At 39.3% G+C, this 22,742-nt stretch overlaps 1 protein-coding gene across 5 annotated transcripts; it reads right to left on the bottom strand.

Moving 5' to 3' along the window:
• Positions 1-5,577: 5,577 nt before the first annotated feature.
• On the bottom strand, positions 5,578-8,078 carry LOC110604522 (dof zinc finger protein DOF2.2). Of its 5 annotated transcripts, none has more exons than XM_021742716.2 (2): positions 6,446-8,078; positions 5,578-6,370 (listed from the first exon to the last, which is right to left on the bottom strand). In XM_021742716.2, exons 1-2 carry the CDS (start codon positions 6,834-6,836, stop codon positions 5,889-5,891), a joined length of 873 nt encoding a protein of 290 aa, XP_021598408.1. In that variant the 5' UTR covers positions 6,837-8,078; the 3' UTR covers positions 5,578-5,888. The 5 variants fall into 5 exon arrangements, with proteins under 5 accessions (XP_021598408.1, XP_021598409.1, XP_043808732.1 ...); XM_021742717.2 differs by having other exon boundaries at positions 5,578-6,367; XM_043952797.1 differs by having other exon boundaries at positions 5,578-7,585; positions 7,662-8,072.
• Positions 8,079-22,742: the final 14,664 nt, after the last annotated feature.

Below are 22,742 nucleotides of genomic sequence, written 5' to 3'. Positions count from 1 at the left end.
TTAATTTTGAATAAAATTTTAAAATTCGCTACTTTCTTCATTTCATATATATTTCCTCACTTTATAAAAATTTTATCAAGTGGATAAAAATTTTAACCAAAATCTCATATCAAGTTTTTTTTTTTTTTTTTTGAGTTTTAAAATGATGAGCAGTTGGATGTGGGAATTAATAATTAGAAGAGGGATGAGTGATGACACTTCCTCTTCTCCAATAAAAATTTACAGAACTAAATATTACATTTAGCGACCAAGGCAAGAATGTAGACTTTGGTCCCTCTATAATGGCGTCAACCCTTTACTTCCACGAAACCCAAAACTAAACCCATCTTCTTCCAGTCAACCCATTCTTCAATCGGATCCAATCAACTCATGACACACGTTGCATGTCTATTTGACAAGTTTGCATCTATATATATATATACACATTGTTAGAACAGTGAATATACGAACCTCCAAATTAAACAGAATTTTAAATTATATACGATCAGATAATCTAAAAATAATATTTTGAAATTTAGGAAATACAGTATAATGGGTATGTACGTAAAATAAAAAAAAATTATTTTTTTTTGTCTGCTAATAATATATAGTACTACGTAATTTTATTACTCAAGTCGTATATATGGACGAGTCAGAGCACCTCTTTATATCAAATAATTATTTAATTTCTCGACACGTATATTGATAGAATTATAAAATGATTGGACCGGCTATTCTGTCTCATGTTATATCACAAGACTAGATTATTTTTTGTTGATTTCGCACTCATAACTTATTCAACTCACTCCGCGTTGATAGACTAAATTTTATAGCGTCGAACTAGTATGCTTGAAAAATAGCCTGATGGAATTTAAACTTGCATTTTTTTTCTGAACCTAATCTCATTACCAAATGTAAAAATTCAGCAGGGAGTACAAATTTTCAACATACTATGATGTAAGGGAAATTGATTTACTTGGTAAGCTATCACATCATTCTATATATTATAAATATTTAACTTCTCTGAAAATATAGTATATGGGAATTTGAGCATAATTATGATAAATGATATCCAACCAAGTTAAGTATAGAAAAAAAAATTTATTAAAATTGATTTAAAATTAATTACATTCAATATATTTTAACTGCTAATTAATATTATAAAAATATTAATTTTAATAATATTTTTAAATTTTTATCTCAACTCCAAATGATAAATTGTTTAGAAATTTTCATAAAAAAAAAGGAAAATATTATTCTTAATACTCACATATTTATAATTTTTTCCAAGTGTTAGGGGTAAAATTATCGAGAAACTTACTCGCTCTAATTAGTTTTCAATTTTATAATAAACTTAAATCCAACCTAATAGATTTGAATTCAATTTAATTTTTATTATCGACATTTTGATGAAAGTTTATAATAATTTTTTAAAAAAAAATTATTTTTAAAAATATAATTAATTTTCATTATTTAAAGAATTAATTTTATATTTTAATTATTTTTTTAAATATTTTTATAATTTTATATATTAAATTTTTTTTTTATTATAAATATTTTTTCAATACTATTTAAAACTCACTTTTCAATTTTTTAACAATTTCAATAAGATTTTTTTAATTTTTAATCTCTCATTTCTATTATATCATTTTATCCAAATATTATTGAATAAAATTTCTGACGAAATGTAATTTGACCTTTATCAAAAACTATAATTAGAAAAAAATCAAATTTAATAACCAATATATTACATAATATAAAGTAGTATTTTCTTTTTTCACTATAAAAATAAAGTCTGATAAGTAATTCAAAATTTCATTTATTTTTTACACTTTAAAAATTAAAAAAAAAACAATCAAATTATATTTTAATGGACACAAATTCATTTACATAATTTCTAATTTTATAATTATAAACGTGGGTTGTTACAATAAAATTCATTTACAAATTTAAGAGGGAAATTAGATTCAATTAAAGAATGTATTATTAGAAAGCACATTATTTTTTTTATAAAGAGAAAAAAAAAAACAGTAATTTTATAGAAACAAGGTCAAATTAAAAGGAGATGTTAAAAGAGACTTAAAATTAGAGAATGAAAAGAAGTGGGAAACACACGTGGGGTGAATTAGTTCTAACATCCTTAAACAGTAACTATGTTTAATGTCATCATAACACCTCCATCAAAGGGGGAGCCTTATAATTACCCATTAGCTTAGCTATAATCCTAATTAACCCAACAAAATCATCTCTTCAAAAGTTATTAAAATCCATTTTGCCATAGCAACTCAAACACAAGCGAGCAAGATGAGTGGCGAGTGGGCCCTTCGTCCTCTCTATAGCAATGGGATATATTGATGTAAAGTGGGCCCACTACTTGTGCGTGCTCTGATAGGCCCCACATTTCCACATCAAGAAGATGTAGATGTGGTGTTAAAGGTAGACACTGGATTGTTCGTCCATGCATTTGTCGCCAAAACCATTCAAAGCCTACGCCAATGTATCATATATATACACATTACTTATTCTTGTCTAAATCCATTTCATTCATTATGAATCGAAAATACAAACACATATATCCTTTTATATAAAAATTACATTAAATTCATTCATTCCTATTTTATATATTTTTTGTGTTGATTTTATATAATTTTACATTAAATATGCATTCATTCCTATTTTATATATTCTTTTTTGTGATTTTATATAATTTATTTGTCAATTAAATGAAAGAAAATATGAATTATTAACATTTAATACATATATCATTATTAGAATACTTGAGTTCATTAGTGATGTTCTGAGATATTAAAAAAGAGGATTTTTGAGTGTGTGTAAGTTTAGTCTGGCAAATCGTATCTTCTTCTTTTATTTTTTTTTCCTTATTTTCTAGTGACGCATAACTATGTAAACTTAGTCTGCAGGGATCACATCTCCTTCTTTTATTTTTTTTTTTCTTATCCTCTAGTAAAACATAATCGTCATCCTGCTACAATACCACCTGTTTCTGTCAGGTAGAACTGTACGTACGGGCGTACTTGTCTGCTCATCCTGGTCAAACAGCCATTTAATTCCCCTCCAGCATGTGTGATGATAGAGTCTCAGCATAGCTGAATCTGCTCTCTTACTTCCTATCACTTCAAACGAGCCAGACTCCTTTCTCGCAAGTCTGGGAACCCAGTCAGTCTGGCTTGCTTCTGTCGCGGGTTGAATGGTGTATTAATAGATCGGTCTGATTGGTAAGAACTAATGGGCTTTGGACCCGTCTCCTTCTCCAGAGCTCCACCTCAGTCTGAATACCAGAGGTCCAACGATTATTACATTTTACAGTTGAAAAATATTTTTTTTAGTGTACAAGTGATAAAATAAGAAAGATGTTTTTTCTTTCTTAGTAAAAAGCTAATACTTCACAAAGAAATACATGCTATAAATCCAAATTCAAAATGATATAATTTTCTAACTAGAACCCCAGTTAATATAGTCCATAACTCATACATCTCAACTCTAAAGTAACTAGGTATTCAACCTGAAACAAGGAATCCAAAAGGGAAAGGAGGAAACAACAATGCCGGCTGTGAGTCAAAAAGTCGAGAAACAATGAAACTAAAAGTTTTGGGAATTAGCTCACACATCTTAAAATACTATTATTACATTTTATAATATTTATTTAAGTGTATTTTAGCATTAGTTATAAAATTATTGTTAATACTATTTAAACAACAATTTGACAGTAATTTAAAATTATTATATACAGATTTAATTTTTTTATTATATATAATAATATATTTCAATAAATAAATTATTTATTTATAATAAAATTATAATTTCAGCCGTTTTTATTTTGTAGCAATGCAACCAAGAGAAAGCAATTAGGATGTAATCATATAACATGGCCGATGAAAACCTCATACACTATAAATTTTCACGCATGTTTGTATCAAATGCAAATTATAATGTATTATTTCTTAAAAGTTAAAAAATTTATTTGCTGCATTCTAAATTTTGAAGGCCATACGTGCACCTCAATGTTATGATGAAATTTAAAAATTCTAAAAGAATAAATTGATATATTTTAATAGTGGAAGATCTTATTTCAACAAAAAAAAATGAAATGATTGCCTAATATTAAGAGGTAAAATTAAAATTTTGCCATTAAATTACAAAAAAGAAATAAAACGTTTTAAAAGATTTATCATTGCATGGAAATTTAAAACGTTTTTGTCGTTATTTACATGAGCTACGGGTCCAACTAAAAAACCATAATGTAGACCTACAATATACCACAGTATTAAGGAAGTGACTTTTCGTGAACAGATGAGTGGATCTAAATTCCAATACTGCCTAATGGTTAATCAAACATTAGATTTTGAGCTGAGATTGATGTCTACAGTTGATTAAAATCCACTACAAGTTAACCTAAACTTTATTTTATTTTTAGATATAATCTCATTTATTATTATATTCATACCGAATCGAACCATTAGAAAATCTAGTGAGTATTTATTTAATATTAAAAGAAAAAATATTTAACCATTAGCGTGTGAAATCAAACCAGTATGGTAAACTTAGCTACTCACTATCTAAAATTAGCACGCCCTTCATTTCAGGAGAAATTTCTTGGAAAATTGATCCAACCCGAGTTGTAAGAAGTGGGGTGTGGTGTACGGCAAAAGCAGTGATGGGGGTATACCAAGAGAGGGACTGTCCCTAGCTACTTTTATTCTCTTCGCTGGGGGAGAGATCTTATCATGGCAGACCAAAGATTTGCTTTGCTTTGCTCGGAAACCACAACAACACATCACCTCTCTCCACGCCATCTCCACCACTTAACTCATTGCTGCAACTTTTTAGTTTTTTTTTTTTTAACTAACTTTTTTATATTAATATATGTATATGATCATTAATAAACTTCCATACGAGACCATGCCTTTTGTTTTGCTTCCAAAGATTTGCTCCACCTCAATCTTAGTGAAGTTGGTGCGCCTGCTTTTAATCAATTTTTTATATTTCGATTTAATTAAATTAACAGTAGTTTTTCTTTTTAGTTTATAAGAATTATATCGGTTGTAATCAGATCAAATCGTTTTCAAATTCAAAGTAGCCGTGTTGGATCTACAACTACGTGTGGATTTTAAAGGGGGGATATAATGGACAAAACCATGCAAGAATTTGGTCCCTCTTACGTCAACTCTTAATATGCCAAAATGAGAGGCCAAATAGCTAGAGAATTCAAGGCAGTTTATAATTAGATTGCTGACGCTATTAGAATTCAGAGCATATTAGCCTAGCCAGCTCTTTATTGTTCCTTACTGACGAGTGGAGCTCAGAAAGAAGAATTGGCCAAAAATTATGAAGTGGGGATGCGATTAAAGGCGACTGAACCTGTTAAATGAGACTTAAAAAGAATCTCGTATGGTCAGCTAGCCCACATGCACGAGAACAAACCGTCTTGTCCAACTTTTTACAGAGACATCAGCTCCACTATCTCATGCACCCTTTAGACCTTTACCCTACTTCTCTCACAAAACCCTAATTATCTATTAAAGTGAACACTTGCTTTTGATTCTGAATTGAAAATTAATATGAAAAAGGAAAATTTGAAGAAGAGAAATAAATAATAAATAAAACCAAAGCAAGCACATTATCTTTGATCAAAAGTTCAAACAAACCTAACCCAAAAACAGCAATTCTCTCTATGGTATAAGCATAAAGGCCAATACACTAGTAACTACTCTGTACTCTCCTGCATTTACACCACTTTTTTATATTCCAAGAAAAGAACCAAATTATACCCAATTCGCCAAACGAAACCATTTTCAGAATTTGAAGGGAAAGACAAAGCAAGAAAGATTCATTGGTAATCTGTATGCAAAAAGCAAAAGAATTCCTTGAAAGAGTCTGTTGTTTGGAAATCAAGGTGGAGGACCATAACCTGGTAGATCATGCCACTGATCAGCTGGTGGGTTCAAATGAAAGGGGCCAGCGGTGGCGGTGCTATTGCTGTTAGTGGTTCCTGTAGTGGTGCTGGTGCTGATACTCCACAAAGCAGTATCAGATTCAGTAGGGTTAGTGGTACTGACAAAACCTTGGTGCCAATTTTGCTGCTGCTGCTGAGATTGAGAAGAGCTGCCATAAAATGGATTGTCTCCGTTCTTGTTTTCTCGATTATACATATGGTAGATTTGCCTTTGTTGTTGGATTTGTTGCTGCTGCTGTTGTGATCCAAAAGCATTAAAACCATGCAAAAGACTCAGATTTGAAGGAACTCCCAACTCACCACCCAGATTTACTGGTTGATTTAGAGCAAAAGATTGAGGCGGTTGGTTATTTAAAGATTGAATTGCTGCTAAAGAAGTCAAGAACCCACCACCACCACCTGGATAATAAGGTCCTGCTGAAGAAATTCCAGGAGGTAAAACCAAATCCCTAGATGACTCTTTAATCCTCAAAGCTGGACTCGCAATATTACCTGAATTTGTAGTAGACATGATATTCTGTGAGCTCCCCAAGCTCAAAGAATGTGGCTGCGACTGAGACCTAGAATTCTCACTAGTGGAAGAAGATGTTGATGATGATGATGATGTTTTTCCTCGCTTTCCTTTCCGGCAACCGCCTCCGACAGGGACATTCCTTAGGGTTCCACCTTGAGTCCAGTACCTTCTGCAGGTTTTGCAAAAGTATCGAGGCTGTGAGAGACTGTAATTATTGTAATAACAAAACTTTGTATTTAGCGAGTCACAGCGAGGGCATTTCTGCGGCTGGTGTTGCTGCTGCTGTTGATTCTCCCCTTGCATCGGCTTCAGTCTTCGATCTTGATTCTGCTTCATGATCTCTTCATTCCCTCCTTTATCTTGCTGCATCTTACTATATTTTCTTGTTTGGGTGTTCGGTTTTTGGATTGGGTTTTCTTTCTCCTTCTCCTCAAAGGACTGTTAAATAAGAAATGGATTGGCTTTTTGTCCTTTGACGGTGCATGCAGATTTCGAGGGAAGACTGGAGACTAGAGAGAGGCGTTTCAAATATAGAGAAGAGAGCTGTGAACTCAACGTGTCTTACCCTCTGGCTATTGAGAATCTAATACGACACAGTTGAAAGCTGAAAACTACGGCTATAGTTACCATGTGCATGCGCACCACCACCAAAAGAAACCAAGGTCTCCCTCTTCTTCTCCCTCAGCAATTAATATTATGGATGCAACACCAAACGCGAAATCAAGAACTCCATATCCCCCAAAACCCAAACAAATCCCGCAAGATTTTCATCTCTCTCTCTCTCTCTAATAGTAACACATATATATGTATTTAGAGAAAAACAAGAAGAAATGGATAAAGATCGCTTGCTTTTATGTGGGAGAGATATATGTGTACGGGTGTCGGGACAGGAAAAAGCCCATGAAAGGAATGGTCTTTATCTGAGGGACGACTGGATAGAGATTTCAGATTAATGGGATTCAGTCAAACAGTCCTGTAACCAAGAAGCGTAATCGGTTTGTTTAGGTTCAGTCCCATCTCTTACCAGCCCTAAAAAAACAAGGCCCGAAAACCCCAGTTCATTGCCTTGATCAAACCACCTTCTGCATCAAAAATTAAACCGCAGAGACGAACTACTCCTTAATTTCCACAAACACGTTAGTTGCGAATCCAAAACAAAAACAAAAGCTTAGGAAAGAAGAATAAGAGACATACAGAAATTTAGGGACAAAAGAATCAGGAGATGTCTATCTTGTGCAGAAGCTGTATGAATAAGAGGACCGGTGAAGAGGCGGCGTGGCTGGTGGTGAATGGGGTGGTGGCTGGCTTTGTCAGGGTTGAGCTACTCCTCTTCTTCTTTTTCTTTTGTTCTTTTTCACTTTCTTTTGGTTTCTCTCACATTCCACTTTCTCTGTCTACATACAATCTTCCGTTATCTATTATTATTATTATTATTATTCCTCTTCCTTCTGTTCTCTGACATCACATTTTTGCTCCATTCGGACGCTCATCCCCGATAACTTCGACGCTCATTTCATTGAAAAGACAGTCATATCCTTATTCTATCAGAGACTTCCCATGTTCTGTATGGCCCACATACTTACTCCCACGTAGGCCCAACACTACAGTTTCTTATACACTCTTTTGTGTTTTTAAAATTTTGAGAAACGCCCGAGAACGAGAAAAGCTAGCCAGCTAGCTAGCTGTAGCTGCAGCTAATATCGTATTCAAGCAACCCAAGCTTTCCTGCCTACAATTTAGTTCAATTGTCGGTTTATTCGATTAATTTAAATTCATCCAAGATAAATTTAAAAAATAAAATTTAAACTTATTATTATTAAAATATATTTTCTTTTGCTAAAACATTTAAAACATTAAATTCGAAATATTGAATTTAAAAACAGTATATATTATGAATACGTAAAGCGTTATTCTATGGCAGACGATAATATTAGTGATCATTATTTTCCGCATGTATTTCTTTTTTGTTATAAAAAGTTTGCAAGATCAAGAAACAGGCGATGACCAAATCACTTGGCTATCTTCAGAACGAAGAAATCTTGTTGATGGAGCCTAAGCTTTGGAGGGCAGTATTGACTTTTAGAGTCTCAAATTAAAAAAGGAAAAATATAAACTATGGCATTTGTGTTTGTATGTGACAAAGTGTGAACTGGAATTGGTGGAGTGGGGGAGGCTTTTTGATTTCAGTATTTGTATGAAGTTGTGAGAAGCACGTGCGCTGAGACACGTAACCGGTGGGAAGAAGGATGACGTGCATATAAGTTTAGGGGTTACAACTGCTCCTGTAGACACAATCTTCACCTTGTTCATGGACAAACACCGAAAACGTTTCTTTTGTTTGTTGTGCTGTGTTGCGTTGGCATGGGCCCTGCATCTGGTGCTTAGTTTTGTGGACCATTCACTAGTTGCCACTTCCTGAATTGGGGTGGGCTTCTTTTACTTCTTCTTTCTACTTATTCAGTGCTCAAGCTGGCAGGGCTGGGCCTAGATATTAATCCAAAGTTCAGAGGTATAACACCCATCTCCATCAAATCACCTTTAAATACCCAATACGTCTATTTTGGTCATTACCTTTTCCAAATGAATGTTTTTTTTTTTTTACCAATACGCTCATAGATACATTTCACGATCGGACTACAATCCAAAACATCAAACTAAAGAAAAAAAAAAAAAAAAATCAAAACTAAACTGAAACCTAAAAAAAAAACCAGAGACATATTGATAATATGCATAATTATATAATTTTAATATTTTAAAATACTTAAATATTGAGTTTGATATCATTTAAAATTTATTATTTTAGTAGAATTAAAGAATAATAAGAGAAAAATTCAATTTAGACTTTACATTCTGATATTAAACGTAGTTACAATTAAATTCATAGAAATATAAAAAATAGAGTCATACTTGAATTCTAATGTTCAAACGAGCTGTGTTATGGATTATAAACATACTTGACAAACAGAGTCCAGTTTCAAATCCAAGAACCAAACAGATAACAATTATCTGTCAAAATATACTCGACTTTAATTTTAACTACTTGTATTTAGATTGAATTAAGACTCTTAACACTATAAAAAGGGGCATTTTGATATATTTTTATTTTTAGTTAAAGGATAATTAAAGTTTCAGTTCAATTGGTTGTGAGATTTATGTGATTCTATAGTTTACTCAATTATTCTTAGTATTTATATTATTCATGTGTTTATTGGTTAATATCATTCTGTAGGTTGTTGTATTAAGGAGCCATTGCTCAATTGATAGAATGTTATATTGCTTTTCAGATTAATTAAATCCGTAATTGTTTAGTTAAACTGAAATAAGCAGTGAATTAGGTTGCATAAGACCCTCCTAAGAAATAGTATAATCTAACTTAAATTAATCGAGCATCTCGCGTTTGTTAGTTAAAATTAGATTCTTTTAATTCTTAATGCAAAAATTGGATTAAATTCTAGGAGCGTCTCCTATGGTTGTCCAAGAGTTAGAACTAGTTTAAAATCTAAGCGTTTTCGATATCTATAATTGGTTTATCAATAATTAAATTGATATTATTTTATCTGTGATTAATTGGTTTCTTACGTTGGATTGATTTTATTTATTTCTCTACATTCAAAACCCCCCATTTTATTTTATTTTATTCATGTTCATTCAATAGAATTAATCTACTTACTTGTCTATGAGATCGACCCTGCTTACCATTATCACAAGTTTTATTTTTAAGCAGGAATTTATTTTTGGTGGTTTCGACGCCTATTAAATTTTGGCGCCATTGCCGAGGACTGGTTCTAAATTGTTTTATTAATTATTTTTAAATGACACGTTCTAATCTTGCAGGTAAACTCGAGTTCAACCCAAAAATTGAGAAAACCGCAAGAAAATTGAGAAAAGAGGCTAAACAACGGAATAAAGACCTCTCATTGTCCAATGACCAGGTGCAACTCGCTGTTGAGGAATAACTCGTTGTTGAGGAATAACTCGCTATCGAAACACAGGTTGCTGCGGTTGAAGTGGAAATCGCAGTTGAAGGACAGGTTGCTATCGATGAACATGTCATGGGCACGGAGAAAACAACATTTAACCCAGACGATACTTCTGGTGAATATGACATGGAAGAGAAAATGGCTGAAGGATAAGCAATACAGGGTGTTGACAATGTGGATGACCCTCAACCCCTTTGCATCGTCTATCCTGCTCTAAATGCACCACTTGAACTAAAGTCAGAATTAATTCATCTCTTCCCCACCTTTAGGGGAATTGAAAGGGAAGACCCTCATAGACATTTGAAAGAATTCCATGTGGTATGTTCCAGCATGAGACCACAAAGAAATTACAGAAGAACAAATCAAGCTAAGGGCATTTCCTTTTTCTCTAGCTGATAATGCAAAAGATTGGTTGTACTACCTACCTCCAGGTTCAGTCACTACATGGGAAGAAATGGTAAAATTATTTTTAGATAGATTCTTTTCTGCTTCTAGAGTATCTGCCATAAGAAGAGAAATATCAGGAATTAAGCAAAAAGAAACAGAAATTCTCCATGACTATTGGGAGAGATTTAAACGCCTATGTGATAGCTGTCTTAGGCATGACATTTCAGATAAACAACTCATGCTCCATTTTTATGAGGGACTCACAACCATGGAAAGACGTATGATAGATGCTGCAAGTGGAGGTGTGATACGCAAAAGAACACCCCGAGAGGCTAGGGAATTGATATCTATGATGGCAGCAAATTCACAATAATTTGTACCTATGCAAGACTCTCATAGGGAGTTTCTGAGGTAAGTAATTATTCTGTTGAATCTAAACTTTCTCATCTAACCACTTTAGTTGAAAATCTTATTGCAGAGAAGGCATAAGCCAAAGTTTGTGGAATTTGCGCTAATACGAGTCATCCCACTGACATGTGCCCATCACTTCAAGAGGATGACCAGCATGTGGATGCTGTCAACGGGTTTCTAGATCCTCCACAAAGAGAGTACGATCCTTTCCCAAATACGTATAACCCAAGATGGCAAAACCACCCGAATTTTAGCTATGAACAGTAAAGTTTTCAAAGCTATCAGCCTAAACAATTTCAGCATCAAGCATCTTCATTCAATTCAGGTATGTCTTTGGAAAATATTATTAAAAGTTTGGCAATTAACACTCAACAATTTCAACAGGAGTTTCAACAATTTCAACAAGAGACCCAGATGAGTATTCGCAACTTGAAAACACAAATAAGTCAATTGGCAATATCAATGAACAAATTGGAAAATCAAGGTAAACTACCCCCTCTCAGACCATATTGAACCCTAGGGAGAATGTAAGTGCTGTTACATTGAGAAGTAAAAAAGAGTTGCTGCAAAATCCTTATTAGGTAAGTCGTAGGCATGACGAAAGTGCAGACTTGGAGACTGAAAGTACAATTTCAAATAAAGCTTCCTACTAAATGTAAGGATCAAGGTATGTTTGCTATTCCTATTTGTAACGACCCGAAAACTGGACCGCTACCGGCGTTAGGATCCAGATCGGCTTAAGGCCGCCGGGACCCGTAGCAAGCCAACATACCTCCTGTATACCTGTTAAATCCCATACATGATCATACAAATACATAAAACTTTAAACTTTTTCTTTCATTCACCAAGCTTAACCTGTGCATGCACAAGTCATAAACATAAAACCCCACACTGGAGCTGTAACAGCCCGAAAACCGAACTGCTACTGGCGCTAGGATCCAGATCGGCTTAAGGCCGCCGGGACCCGTAGCAAGCCTGCTGTGCACTCTGTGTACCTGTGAAATCCCATACATGATCATACATTTTCAGTAAACATAAAAACTTTTCTCTGTTCCAAGGCTTAACCTGTGCATACTCTATCTCTAGTCTGTCAAACCCCTGCTAGAGCTCTCATCTTTGCTCTAGGTGGGTCAACTCATAGAATGTTAAGCCTGGTTTTTCATATACAATAAAATCATTTCATAACCGACCATGTATATACAAAAGGGATTACAACTCATAAGGTCAAGCATCATCTAAACAACATAAACTATCGTTTACAATTACATGTCCACACTAGCTATTACATAACTCTTCTCTTTATCTGTACCCTGTTGACTTCTCTGGACTCTGAACCTGCAAGACTGGGGTTAAGGGAGAGGGGTGAGCTATACTAGCCCAGTGAGTAGTACATATAAAACATGGTATAAAACATGATCTCATGGAATACATCACAACACAAGTAAATCACATAATCTCAGACGGACTAATTCAAAATTCCCCCACATTGCCCGGCCCGCGAAGGAGCTCCTCAGGTCTTCATTCAGCACCCTATGGTACCGTGTGCCCAGCCCTTTTAGGGCTCCTCAGGTCTTCATTTAGGGGGCTAATGAATCCAAGCTATGCCCGATCTGTACATGCACTGATTAATGCAACATCTTCGTACTCACTAATGCAATACTATACACATGGCATAAATGATGCATGAAACATGCTAAAAATGTTTGAGTTCTCATATTCAAAGCTTTAGTTTTAGTTTAGTTCCACTCACCTCTGGCTGACTTTGTACTGACTCTGCAGGTTCTGAAGGAGTGCTCACTGCTGAACTCCTTGGTTCCTCTGGTCCGTTCCTACACAGGTGGACTGAAATGAGGGACCAAACTAACTCAAGAACATCTCTAAGAAACTCCCCAAAAGCCCTCTAAAACATCCTAGAACAATCACATAAAACATGCAAAAGAAAGCTGGACAGGGCACTTTCGGCGGCAGGTTCGGCGGCCGAAACTCCCCTCCAGAGACGAAACTCATGCATGTTCGGCGGCACCTTCGACAGCCGAAAGTCTCGTCTAGAGACGAAACTCAACCTTCGGCGGCACTTTCGGCGGCCGAACCTTGCCTCCAGAGACGAAAGTCCAAATGTTCGGGGGCAAGCTTTGGCAGCCGAAACTGCCTCCACAAGGGGTTCGGCGGCCGAACCTGGTTTTGCCTGTTGGGCAGAAACCTGCTCTGTTTCATGCAAACTTCACCCAAAACCTAGCCAACATGCATAACAACTACTCCCAACTAGCATATACCATATAACATGCATAAAGAGGTCTAAACCTATCCTAACACCTCCAAACAAACATAGCAAACAACACTTAACATGCTTAACACAAAAATCACCAAAAACCTCATCTACACCTACTCATGCATACTACCCATGAAACTGCCATAAAATCGTCAAAAAGCAAGAAAGGAAGTTCAGGATCTTCACTTACCTCTTCCAAACAAGAGATTGAACAATCCCTACGTGGAGATATGGAGAAATCCTCTCTCAAACTCTCCAAGCTTCCAAACTTACTCTTTGGCTCAAAAACTTCAAAAACACATGAAAATCCATCAAAACCATGAAAGATTTGAGAAAACACATAAATCACGCAAGGAAGATCAAGTCTCACCTCAGCTCGTGCAAATGGAAAGAAAATCTTATCCATTTGACCGACCTAGGGCCTTTTATAGTTGGCTGGCCAGACCAACTACGGCGGCCGAATGAGAATCCGAATGCCATGCACGTTCGGCGGCCGAAAGTCACCTTCGGCGGCCGAACCTTGGCTTTTCTGCCTTGGTGCTTTTCTTGCAAAACCTTACTTCTTTAACACTTTAAAACATGAAAACACTTTCAAAACATAAGAAAACATAATCCGTACCCTTCGAGAGGATTCCGACATCAGAAATTCCACCGGACTACAGGACTTCCGACGCCAGACTCTAGCCGGGTATTACATTCTCCCCCCTTAAGAACATTCGTCCCCGAATGTTCCTCAAACACAAAGCACATAAACACATAGAAAAGGGGAAAACTAACCTCAAAACAGATATGGGTATTGCTGGAGCATAGACTCCCGTGTCTCCCAGGTGCACTCTTCTAGATTATGGTGGTTCCACAGAACTTTTACCATCGGAATTTCCTTGTTTCTCAACTTTCTGATCTGGGTGTCAATGATCCTCACTGGCTGCTCAACATATGTGAGATCTCCTAGGATCTCCACATCAGGCTCACTGAGAACCTGGCCCGGATCTGACACAAATTTTCGTAGCATAGAAACATGAAAAACCGGATGGATTCTTTCCATAGCTGCAGGTAACTCCAGCTTGTACGACACATTCCCGATTCTCTGCAGAATCTCAAAGGGACCAATGTATCGTGGAGCTAGCTTACCCTTTCTCCCAAAGCGAACCACGCCCTTCATTGGAGACACCTTCAGCAAAACCATATCCCCCTCTAGGAACTCTATCTGCTTCCTACGGACATCTGCATAGCTTTTCTGTCTGCTGACAGCTGTTCTGATCCTCTCTCTGATGATAGGCACTAATCTGCTGGTAATCTCGACTAACTCTGGCCCTGCAAGAGCCTTCTCTCCGACCTCTTCCCAGCAAACAGGTGTCCTGCACTTCCTCCCATACAGAGCTTCATACGGAGCCATCCCTATACTAGCATGATGGCTGTTATTGTAGGCAAACTCCACCAGAGGTAGATGCTGCCTCCAAGAACCGCCAAAGTCTAACACACACATTCGGAGCATATCCTCTATTGTCTGGATGGTCCTCTCTGACTGACCGTCTGTCTGTGGATGGAAAGCCGTGCTAAAATCAAACCTCGTGCCCATAACAGCTTGCATACTCCGCCAAAACCTGGAGGTGAACTGAGGTCCTCTATCTGATACGATTGACTCAGGAACTCCATGCAGCCTTACTATCTCTTCTATATACACCTGCGCTAGCTTGTCCACAGAATAGTTACTCCTGACTGGAATGAAGTGAGCAGATTTAGTCAGTCTATTCACAATCACCCATATGGAGTCTAGCCTGTTGGACGTCGCCGGTAACCCTACTACAAAATCCATCGCTACATTCTCCCACTTCCATTCTGGAATCGGCAGTGGGGTAAGCATTCTAGCAGGCTTCTAGTGCTCTAGCTTCACCCTTTGACATGTTTCACAGGCTGGCACATACTGTGCCACTTCTCTCTTCATCGCTGGCCACCAATACACTCTTCTCAGATCTTGATACATCTTGGTGGCTCCAAAGTGAACGCTATACCTTGCATTATGAGCTTCCCTCATAATGTCCTCCTTTAAACTGCTGTCATCTGGTACACATAACCTCTTCCCGTGATGAAGAATCCCCTCACTGTCAAATCTAAACTCCGCACTGTTGCCTGACTGAACAGTCCTGGCAATTTTCACTAACTCAGGGTCCTCGTGCTGTTTCAGAGCCACTTGCTCTAGAAACACGGGAGTAACTCTCATCTGTGCAATCAAAGCACCTGTACCAGATAACGCTAACTGTAACCCTTCTTCCAAGAGCTTGTAGAAATCCTTCACCACCGGCCTCCTCTCTACTGTCATGTGGGATAAACTGCCGAGTGACTTCCGGCTTAAGGCATCAGCTACAACATTAGCCTTACCCGGGTGATACTGGATCTTGCAATCATAATCACTGAGCAATTCTACCCACCGTCTCTGCCTCAAGTTTAACTCTCTCTGGCTCAAGATGTGCTACAGGCTCTTATGATCCGTGAAGATCTCACACTTTACCCCATAGAGGTAATGCCGCCACATCTTGAGTGAAAAGATAACTGCTGCCATCTCCAGATCGTGTGTAGGATAGTTCAGCTCGTGCTTCTTCAGCTGTCTAGAAGCATAAGCTATTACTCTGTCATTTTGCATCAACACACAACCCAATCCCACTCGGGAAGCATCACAGAACACTGTGAAGTCTTCATCACTGATCGGCAGAGCTAACACCGGTGCTGAAGTCAACCGTCTCTTCAGCTCTTCAAAACTCTCTTCACACTCTTCTGACCATACGAACTTCTGGTTCTTTCTGGTCAGTCTGGTCATCGGAGCAACAATCTTTGAGAAGTCCTGAATGAACCTCCGATAGTAGCCTACCAAACCCAGGAAACTCTTGATCTCTGTTACTGTCATGGGTGTAGTCCAGTTGGCTACTGCCTCTACCTTCTTGGGGTCCACTGCTATACCTTCATCTGATACGACATGCCCCAAGAAAGAAATGCTCCTCAGCCAGAACTCGCACTTAGAGAACTTGGCATACAAGCCATGCTCCCTCAAAGTCTGCAAGATTATCCTCAGATGCTGGGCATGCTCCTCTACATCCCTGGAGTACACTAAGATATCATCTATAAAGACAATCACAAAGTGATACAGGTACTCTCTGAAAACTCTGTTCATAAGATCCATGAATACTGCAGGGGCGTTCGTTAACCCGAACAGCATTACTAGGAACTCATAATGCCCATATCTGGTCCTGAAAGCTGTCTTAGGTACATCCTCTTCCCTGATTCTCAACTGATGGTATCCAGATCTCAGATCTATCTTAGAGAAACATCCTGCTCCTGACAGCTGGTCGAAGAGATCATCGATCCTAGGTAGAGGATACTTATTCTTGGTAGTGACCTTGTTCAACTGCCTGTAGTCGATACAAAGTCTCAGAGGTCCATCCTTCTTCCTGACAAATAGTACTGGAGCACCCCAACGTGAGGTACTCGGGCGGATGAAACCCTTGTCTACCAACTCCTGTAACTGCTCTTTCAATTCTCTCAGCTCTGCTGGTGCCATCCTGTAGGGAGGAATAGAGATCGGTCTCGTACCAGGCATTAACTCGATCTCGAACTCTATTTCCCTCACAGGTGGTAGTCTTGGAAGCTCTTCAGGAAACACATCTGGGAACTCGCTAACAACTGGGATTGAGGATGGTTCCCTAACCTACATGTCTAGCTCTCTCACATGAGCTAGGAACCCCTGACAACCCCTCCTCAACAACCGACGAGCCTGAAGGGCTGATATCAAACCTCTCGGTGTCCCTCTCCTGTCTCCTCTGAAGACACACTCTGACCCATCCTGGTCTCTAAAACTGACTACCTTGTCCCTGTAGTTCAAGGTAGCATTATACGTAGATAACCAATCCATCCCTAGAATGACATCAAAATCTGCCAACTCTAGAACCACAAGGTCAGCTGGAAGGTATCTACCCTCTATACACACTGGACTGACTTGACAGACTGAATCTGCCAATGATGGGTCACATCTAGGTCCACTGACCTAGAGAGGACACTCTAACTCGGAGACTATCAAACCCAACCTCTCTGCGGCTCTAGAAGCAATGAAAGAGTGAGAAGCACCGGGGTCCATCAAAGCATACACCTCTGAACACCCAATGATGAGATTACCTGACACCACTGTGTTCGATGTAGCTGCTTCCTGTTGAGTCATGGTGAAAATCCGTGCTAGGGCTGACGGACCTGCACCTCGGGAACCCATCCCTGATGAAGAGGCTGACCCTCTTCCTCTACCTCTGCCACTGCTCTGTGGTACGGCTGAAGCTGCTGGCTGTGCGACACTGCCTGAGGACATCTGTTGGGATGGTGCCATAAAGGTCGCCTGGGGACATTCTCGTGCAATATGTCCCTCTTACCCACATCTATAGCAGGCGGTAGATCCCATCAGACAAACTCCTCTGTGTGGTTTCCCACATTTCTGACAGACTGGATTGCCTATGCCAGAGCTGGAGCCGCTTCCCATTCCCAGTCCTGACTTAATCCTGCTCCAGAACTTTCCTCTCTTGGACTTAAACTTCTCTCCCTTTTTGTTGCCAGAAACCGCTGCACTGAGGGTCTTAGAACCCGAAGACTGTGCCACCTGCTGCTTTCCTGTTCCCTGTATGATGGCACTCGCCTCCATCTTTCTGGCTGCATCCACAATAGAGTGAAAACTCTCTTTCTCTGCTGGCAGAATCAAGGAGAAATACCTGGGGTGAAGCCTTGTGGCATATCTCCTTGCCTTCTTCTAATCCGTATCATACGCCTGACCTGCGTATGGTAACAATTCCATGAACTTATCTGTATACTCATCAACGCTCATTTCCTCTGTCTGTCTCAGCTGTTCTGTAATACCCGGCTAGACTCCGGTATCGGAATTCCTACCGTCCGGTGGAATCTCGGATGTCGGAAGCCTCTAGTAGGGTAGAAACATGTTTTCATAAAATGTTTTAATGTATTTCATGATTTTACTTAAAAAGGAAATGAGTTTTTGCATGAAAACAACCTTGGAGGAAAACCCAGGTTTGGCCGCCGAACCTCAAGTTCGGCCGCCGAACATGCATGCATTCGGGTGTGCCTTAGGCCCCTGAAGGCATAAGTGAGGGAAGTCCAAGTTCGGCCGCCGAACCTCAAGTTCGGCCGCCGAACATGGCATGCATGCGGAGGCACGTTCGGCTCCCGAACGTGGCCTGGCCAGCCACTATAAAAGGGTCCCTTAGCCGAAAATGGGCGAGCTTTTCTCCCCATTGTCGGCCAAGGTGAGCTCTCCGCCGTCCCTCACCGATCTTGAGTTTCTTCCTTCCATTCTTCATGATTTTTATGAGTTTGCAACTTGTTTTTGAAGGTTTTGAGATTTTGAGCAAGTTTTGGAGCTTGAAGGTTCAAGGAAGTCTCTCTCTCCCATTTTCCGAGCTAGGGTCGTTCTTCTCTCGATCTCCAAGAGGTAAGGACCGATCTTGAGCTTATGGCATGTTTTAAGCAAGTTTTAAGTAGATCTATGGGGTAGAATGCATGTTTAGCTCATGGTTAGGTTTATGGGTTTTATGTGTGTTTATGAGCAATGTGGATGCTTGATGTGTTGTAGATGGGGTTTAAGGTAGTTTGATGCCCCTAGGAACTTGCATGCTTGAGTATGTATGTTGTAGATTAGGAGAAATGCATGTTTGGATGGTTTTGAGAGGAAAATATGCATGAGGAACCAAGTTTCTGCCCTTTGGCAGAAACCAGGTTCGGCAGCCGAACCTGCCTGAGAGGCAAGCCTTTCGGCTGCCGAAGCCTGCCCCCGAAAGAGGACTTTCGTCTCTGTCTGGGAGTTTCGGCCGCCGAAAGTGCCACTGAACATGCATGAGTTTCGTCTCTGTCTGGGAGTTTCGGCCGCCGAAGGTGCCGCCGAACCTGCCTGACTTTCGGCTCTGAAGGGACTTTCGGCCGCCGAACCTGCCGCCAAAAGTGCCCTGTCCAGCCTTCCTTTGCATGTTTTTGCATGGATGTTTTGAGGTGTTTTAGAGGGTTTTTGGGGGATGTTTTTAGAGTTATGTTCTAGTTGTTTGGTCCCTCATTCGAGTCCACCTGTATAGGTTTGGACCCGAGAAACCGAGGACCTCAGCAGTGAGTCAGCTGCTTCAGTCAGTGTCAGAGCTAGCCAGAGGTGAGTAGAATAACTCTTTATGTTTCAAGTAAATAAATCAGTTTTGAGCATGTTCATGCATCACGGATGCCATGTGATATTTTAGGTTGTTTGCATTAGAAATCACGAATATGTTGCATTGCATAATATGTTGTTGATGCGGATGAATGTTGAATGATCCATTAGCCCTCATATGTTATGACGTGATGATATGATATGGAAGTCCAGGTGTGGCCTGCACTACGCCCCTGGCACTATGTAAGAGAAAGACCGGATGTGGCCTGCACTACGCCCCCGACACCATTGGTTATGTATGTTATGTTATGTTATGTATAAGAGAAAGACCAGGTGTGGCCTGCACTACGCCCCTGGCATGATTGGAATATGTAGAGGGCTAAATGGTGACAAGTTCATCCTTGATATGATTAGTTGTGATGTGACGCATTCCATGAACTTTTAATATAAATGTTTTATTATTCTGCTCACTAGGCTATTGTAGCTCACCCCTTTTTCCCTTAACCCCAGGTTTGCAGGTACAGGGTAGACCAGGAGGTCCGCAAGAGTAATGAAGTCATGTGTTTGTAATAGAGAGCGTGTGGACATGATGAAATTGTAATGTAATGTCTTATGTAGTCATGTCATGTAACGATGATATTGAGGATTAGAGATTGTGCTTGACTCTATGTGTAAGGTATCCCTTTTAATACATGATCTTAGATGTTTATGTCAACCAACTCAACATATATTGTATCGCCCATTGGGGCATTGATGAGATCCCACTGGGGGGTCATGATTATGATTATGTTTATGTTTAGTGCATGCACAGGTTGAGTTTGGTGTATGAATGTAAGGAAAAGTTTTAATTTTTATGTATGTTGTTGATCATGTATGGGATTAAACAGGTTTACAGGTTGCATGTCAGGCTTGCTACGGGTCCCGGCGGCCTTAAGCCGACCTGGATCCTAGCGCCGGTAGCGGTCCGATTTTCGGGTCGTTACATGTTCTAACTCGACAACCTTCATCTCCCTGGAACTGTCAAGAAAAGCCCACCCTGCAAACTCATTGGCGAACTCTTCTCATGTCATGCTGTCTATTCTGGGTCCACATAGTTCTCAAACCATTCTCTAGCTTTCTTGCACTTTAATGTGAACCCTGCCATCTCAATGGCCCTGCTCTCATCAGCTCCCAACTCACTGGTTATCATTCTGACTGCACTAAGGTACTCAAAGGGATCATCTCCTGTATTGAATTTAGGAGCATCCAACTTTAAGTACTCGGTCATCTTCACCTTATGTCCCCCTGATGAACTAGGTTGTTGTGCTTCAACAACAGGGGCTACTGGTTCTGGTGGTGGTGGAGGTACTGTTTCTCTTAGTTCAGGTTGTGCTGGACTTGGCTGAACAGGTGGGGGTGAATACATGTGATATGGTGGGTAAAAAGAAGGATAAGGCATATATGGCATATAAGGTGGATATGGGGCAAAGTTGGAGAAATCCGACGTACCTCCCATCAGATATCCCGGGCCCTGTGGAAAGGGTGGATAGCTAAATCTCGAGGCCTGTGCGCCTCCTAGGGACTCTCCCATACCTTCTTCAGACCTTCCTATACCCATACTTTCATCTCTGCTCTGACCAACATCCATAGCCTCTCTCTCTTCCTCTGATCTTCCCCCTCTAGCTACTCCTCTTCTGCTCTCGTCAGAAGACCTTCTAGGGTCTCCTGACGTTTCTTCCCTGCTTGACCTGTGAGATCTTGCCCTTGGCAATGCAGGAGGACGAGCAGCTGTACCCTCACTTCTTGGTGGGACTCCAGTCAATCTCGCAAATCGACGAGTTCCTCGCATCTTCACTCTCTGGAACACAACACACATAACATAGCACATGAGCAACAGATAACCCTCAACCACACAGCATATCTATAGCACATGCATGAACCATAGCATTGCACACAGCAGATAGACAGGACTGACATCCTATCCTAATGGACATGCTTTCCTATGGTGCTTGACCATCTATGACCTCTATGAGCCCGACTCTCTCTCTCTAGGTCCGACCATATGAACCTAGGGCTCTGATACCAATCTGTAACAGCCCGAAAACCGAACTGCTACCGGCGCTAGGATCCAGATCGGCTTAAGGCCGCCGGGACCCGTAGCAAGCCTGCTGTGCACTCTGTGTACCTGTGAAATCCCATACATGATCATACATTTTCAGTAAACATAAAAACTTTTCTCTGTTCCAAGGCTTAACCTGTGCATACTCTATCTCTGGTCTGTCAAACCCCTGCTAGAGCTCTCATCTTTGCTCTAGGTGGGTCAACTCATAGAATGTTAAGCCTGGTTTTTCATATACAATAAAATCATTTGCATAACCGACCATGTATATACAAAAGGGATTACAACTCATAAGGTCAAGCATCATCTAAACAACATAAACTATCTTTTACAATTATATGTCCACACTAGCTATTACATAACTCTTCTCTTTATCTGTACCCTGCTGACTTCTCTGGACTCTGAACCTGCAAGACTGGAGTTAAGGGAGAGAGGTGAGCTATACTAGCCCAGTGAGTAGTACATATAAAACATGGTATAAAACATGATCTCATGGAATGCATCACAACACAAGTAAATCACATAATCTCAGACGGACTAATTCAAAATTCCCCCACATTGCCCGGCCCGCGAAGGAGCTCCTCAGGTCTTCATTCAGCACCCTATGGTACCATGTGCCCGGCCCTTTCAGGGCTCCTCAGGTCTTCATTTAGGGGGCTAATGAATCCAAGCTACGCCCGATCTGTACATGCACTGATTAATGCAACATCTTCGTGCTCACTAATGCAATACTATACATATGGCATAAATGATGCATGAAACATGCTAAAAATGTTTGAGTTCTCATATTCAAAGCTTTAGTTTTAGTTTAGTTCCACTCACCTCTGGCTGACTCTATACTGACTCTGCAGGTTCTGAAGCAGTGCTCACTGCTGAACTCCTTGGTTCCTCTGGTCCGTTCCTACACAGGTGGACTGAAATGAGGGACCAAACTAACTCAAGAACATCTCTAAGA

Source organism: Manihot esculenta, chromosome 17 (genome assembly GCF_001659605.2).
Source record: "Manihot esculenta cultivar AM560-2 chromosome 17, M.esculenta_v8, whole genome shotgun sequence".
Lineage (NCBI taxonomy): Eukaryota > Viridiplantae > Streptophyta > Magnoliopsida > Malpighiales > Euphorbiaceae > Manihot > Manihot esculenta.
The sequence above is the reverse complement of the archived record's forward strand: the minus strand, read 5'-3'. Positions and strand labels throughout refer to the sequence as shown.

What these genes read in the sequence shown, in the direction of transcription:
- LOC110604522 (XM_043952797.1), bottom strand. Translation starts at nt 6,836, where the DNA reads ATGCAGCAAGATAAAGGAGGGAATGAAGAGATCATGAAGCAGAATCAA.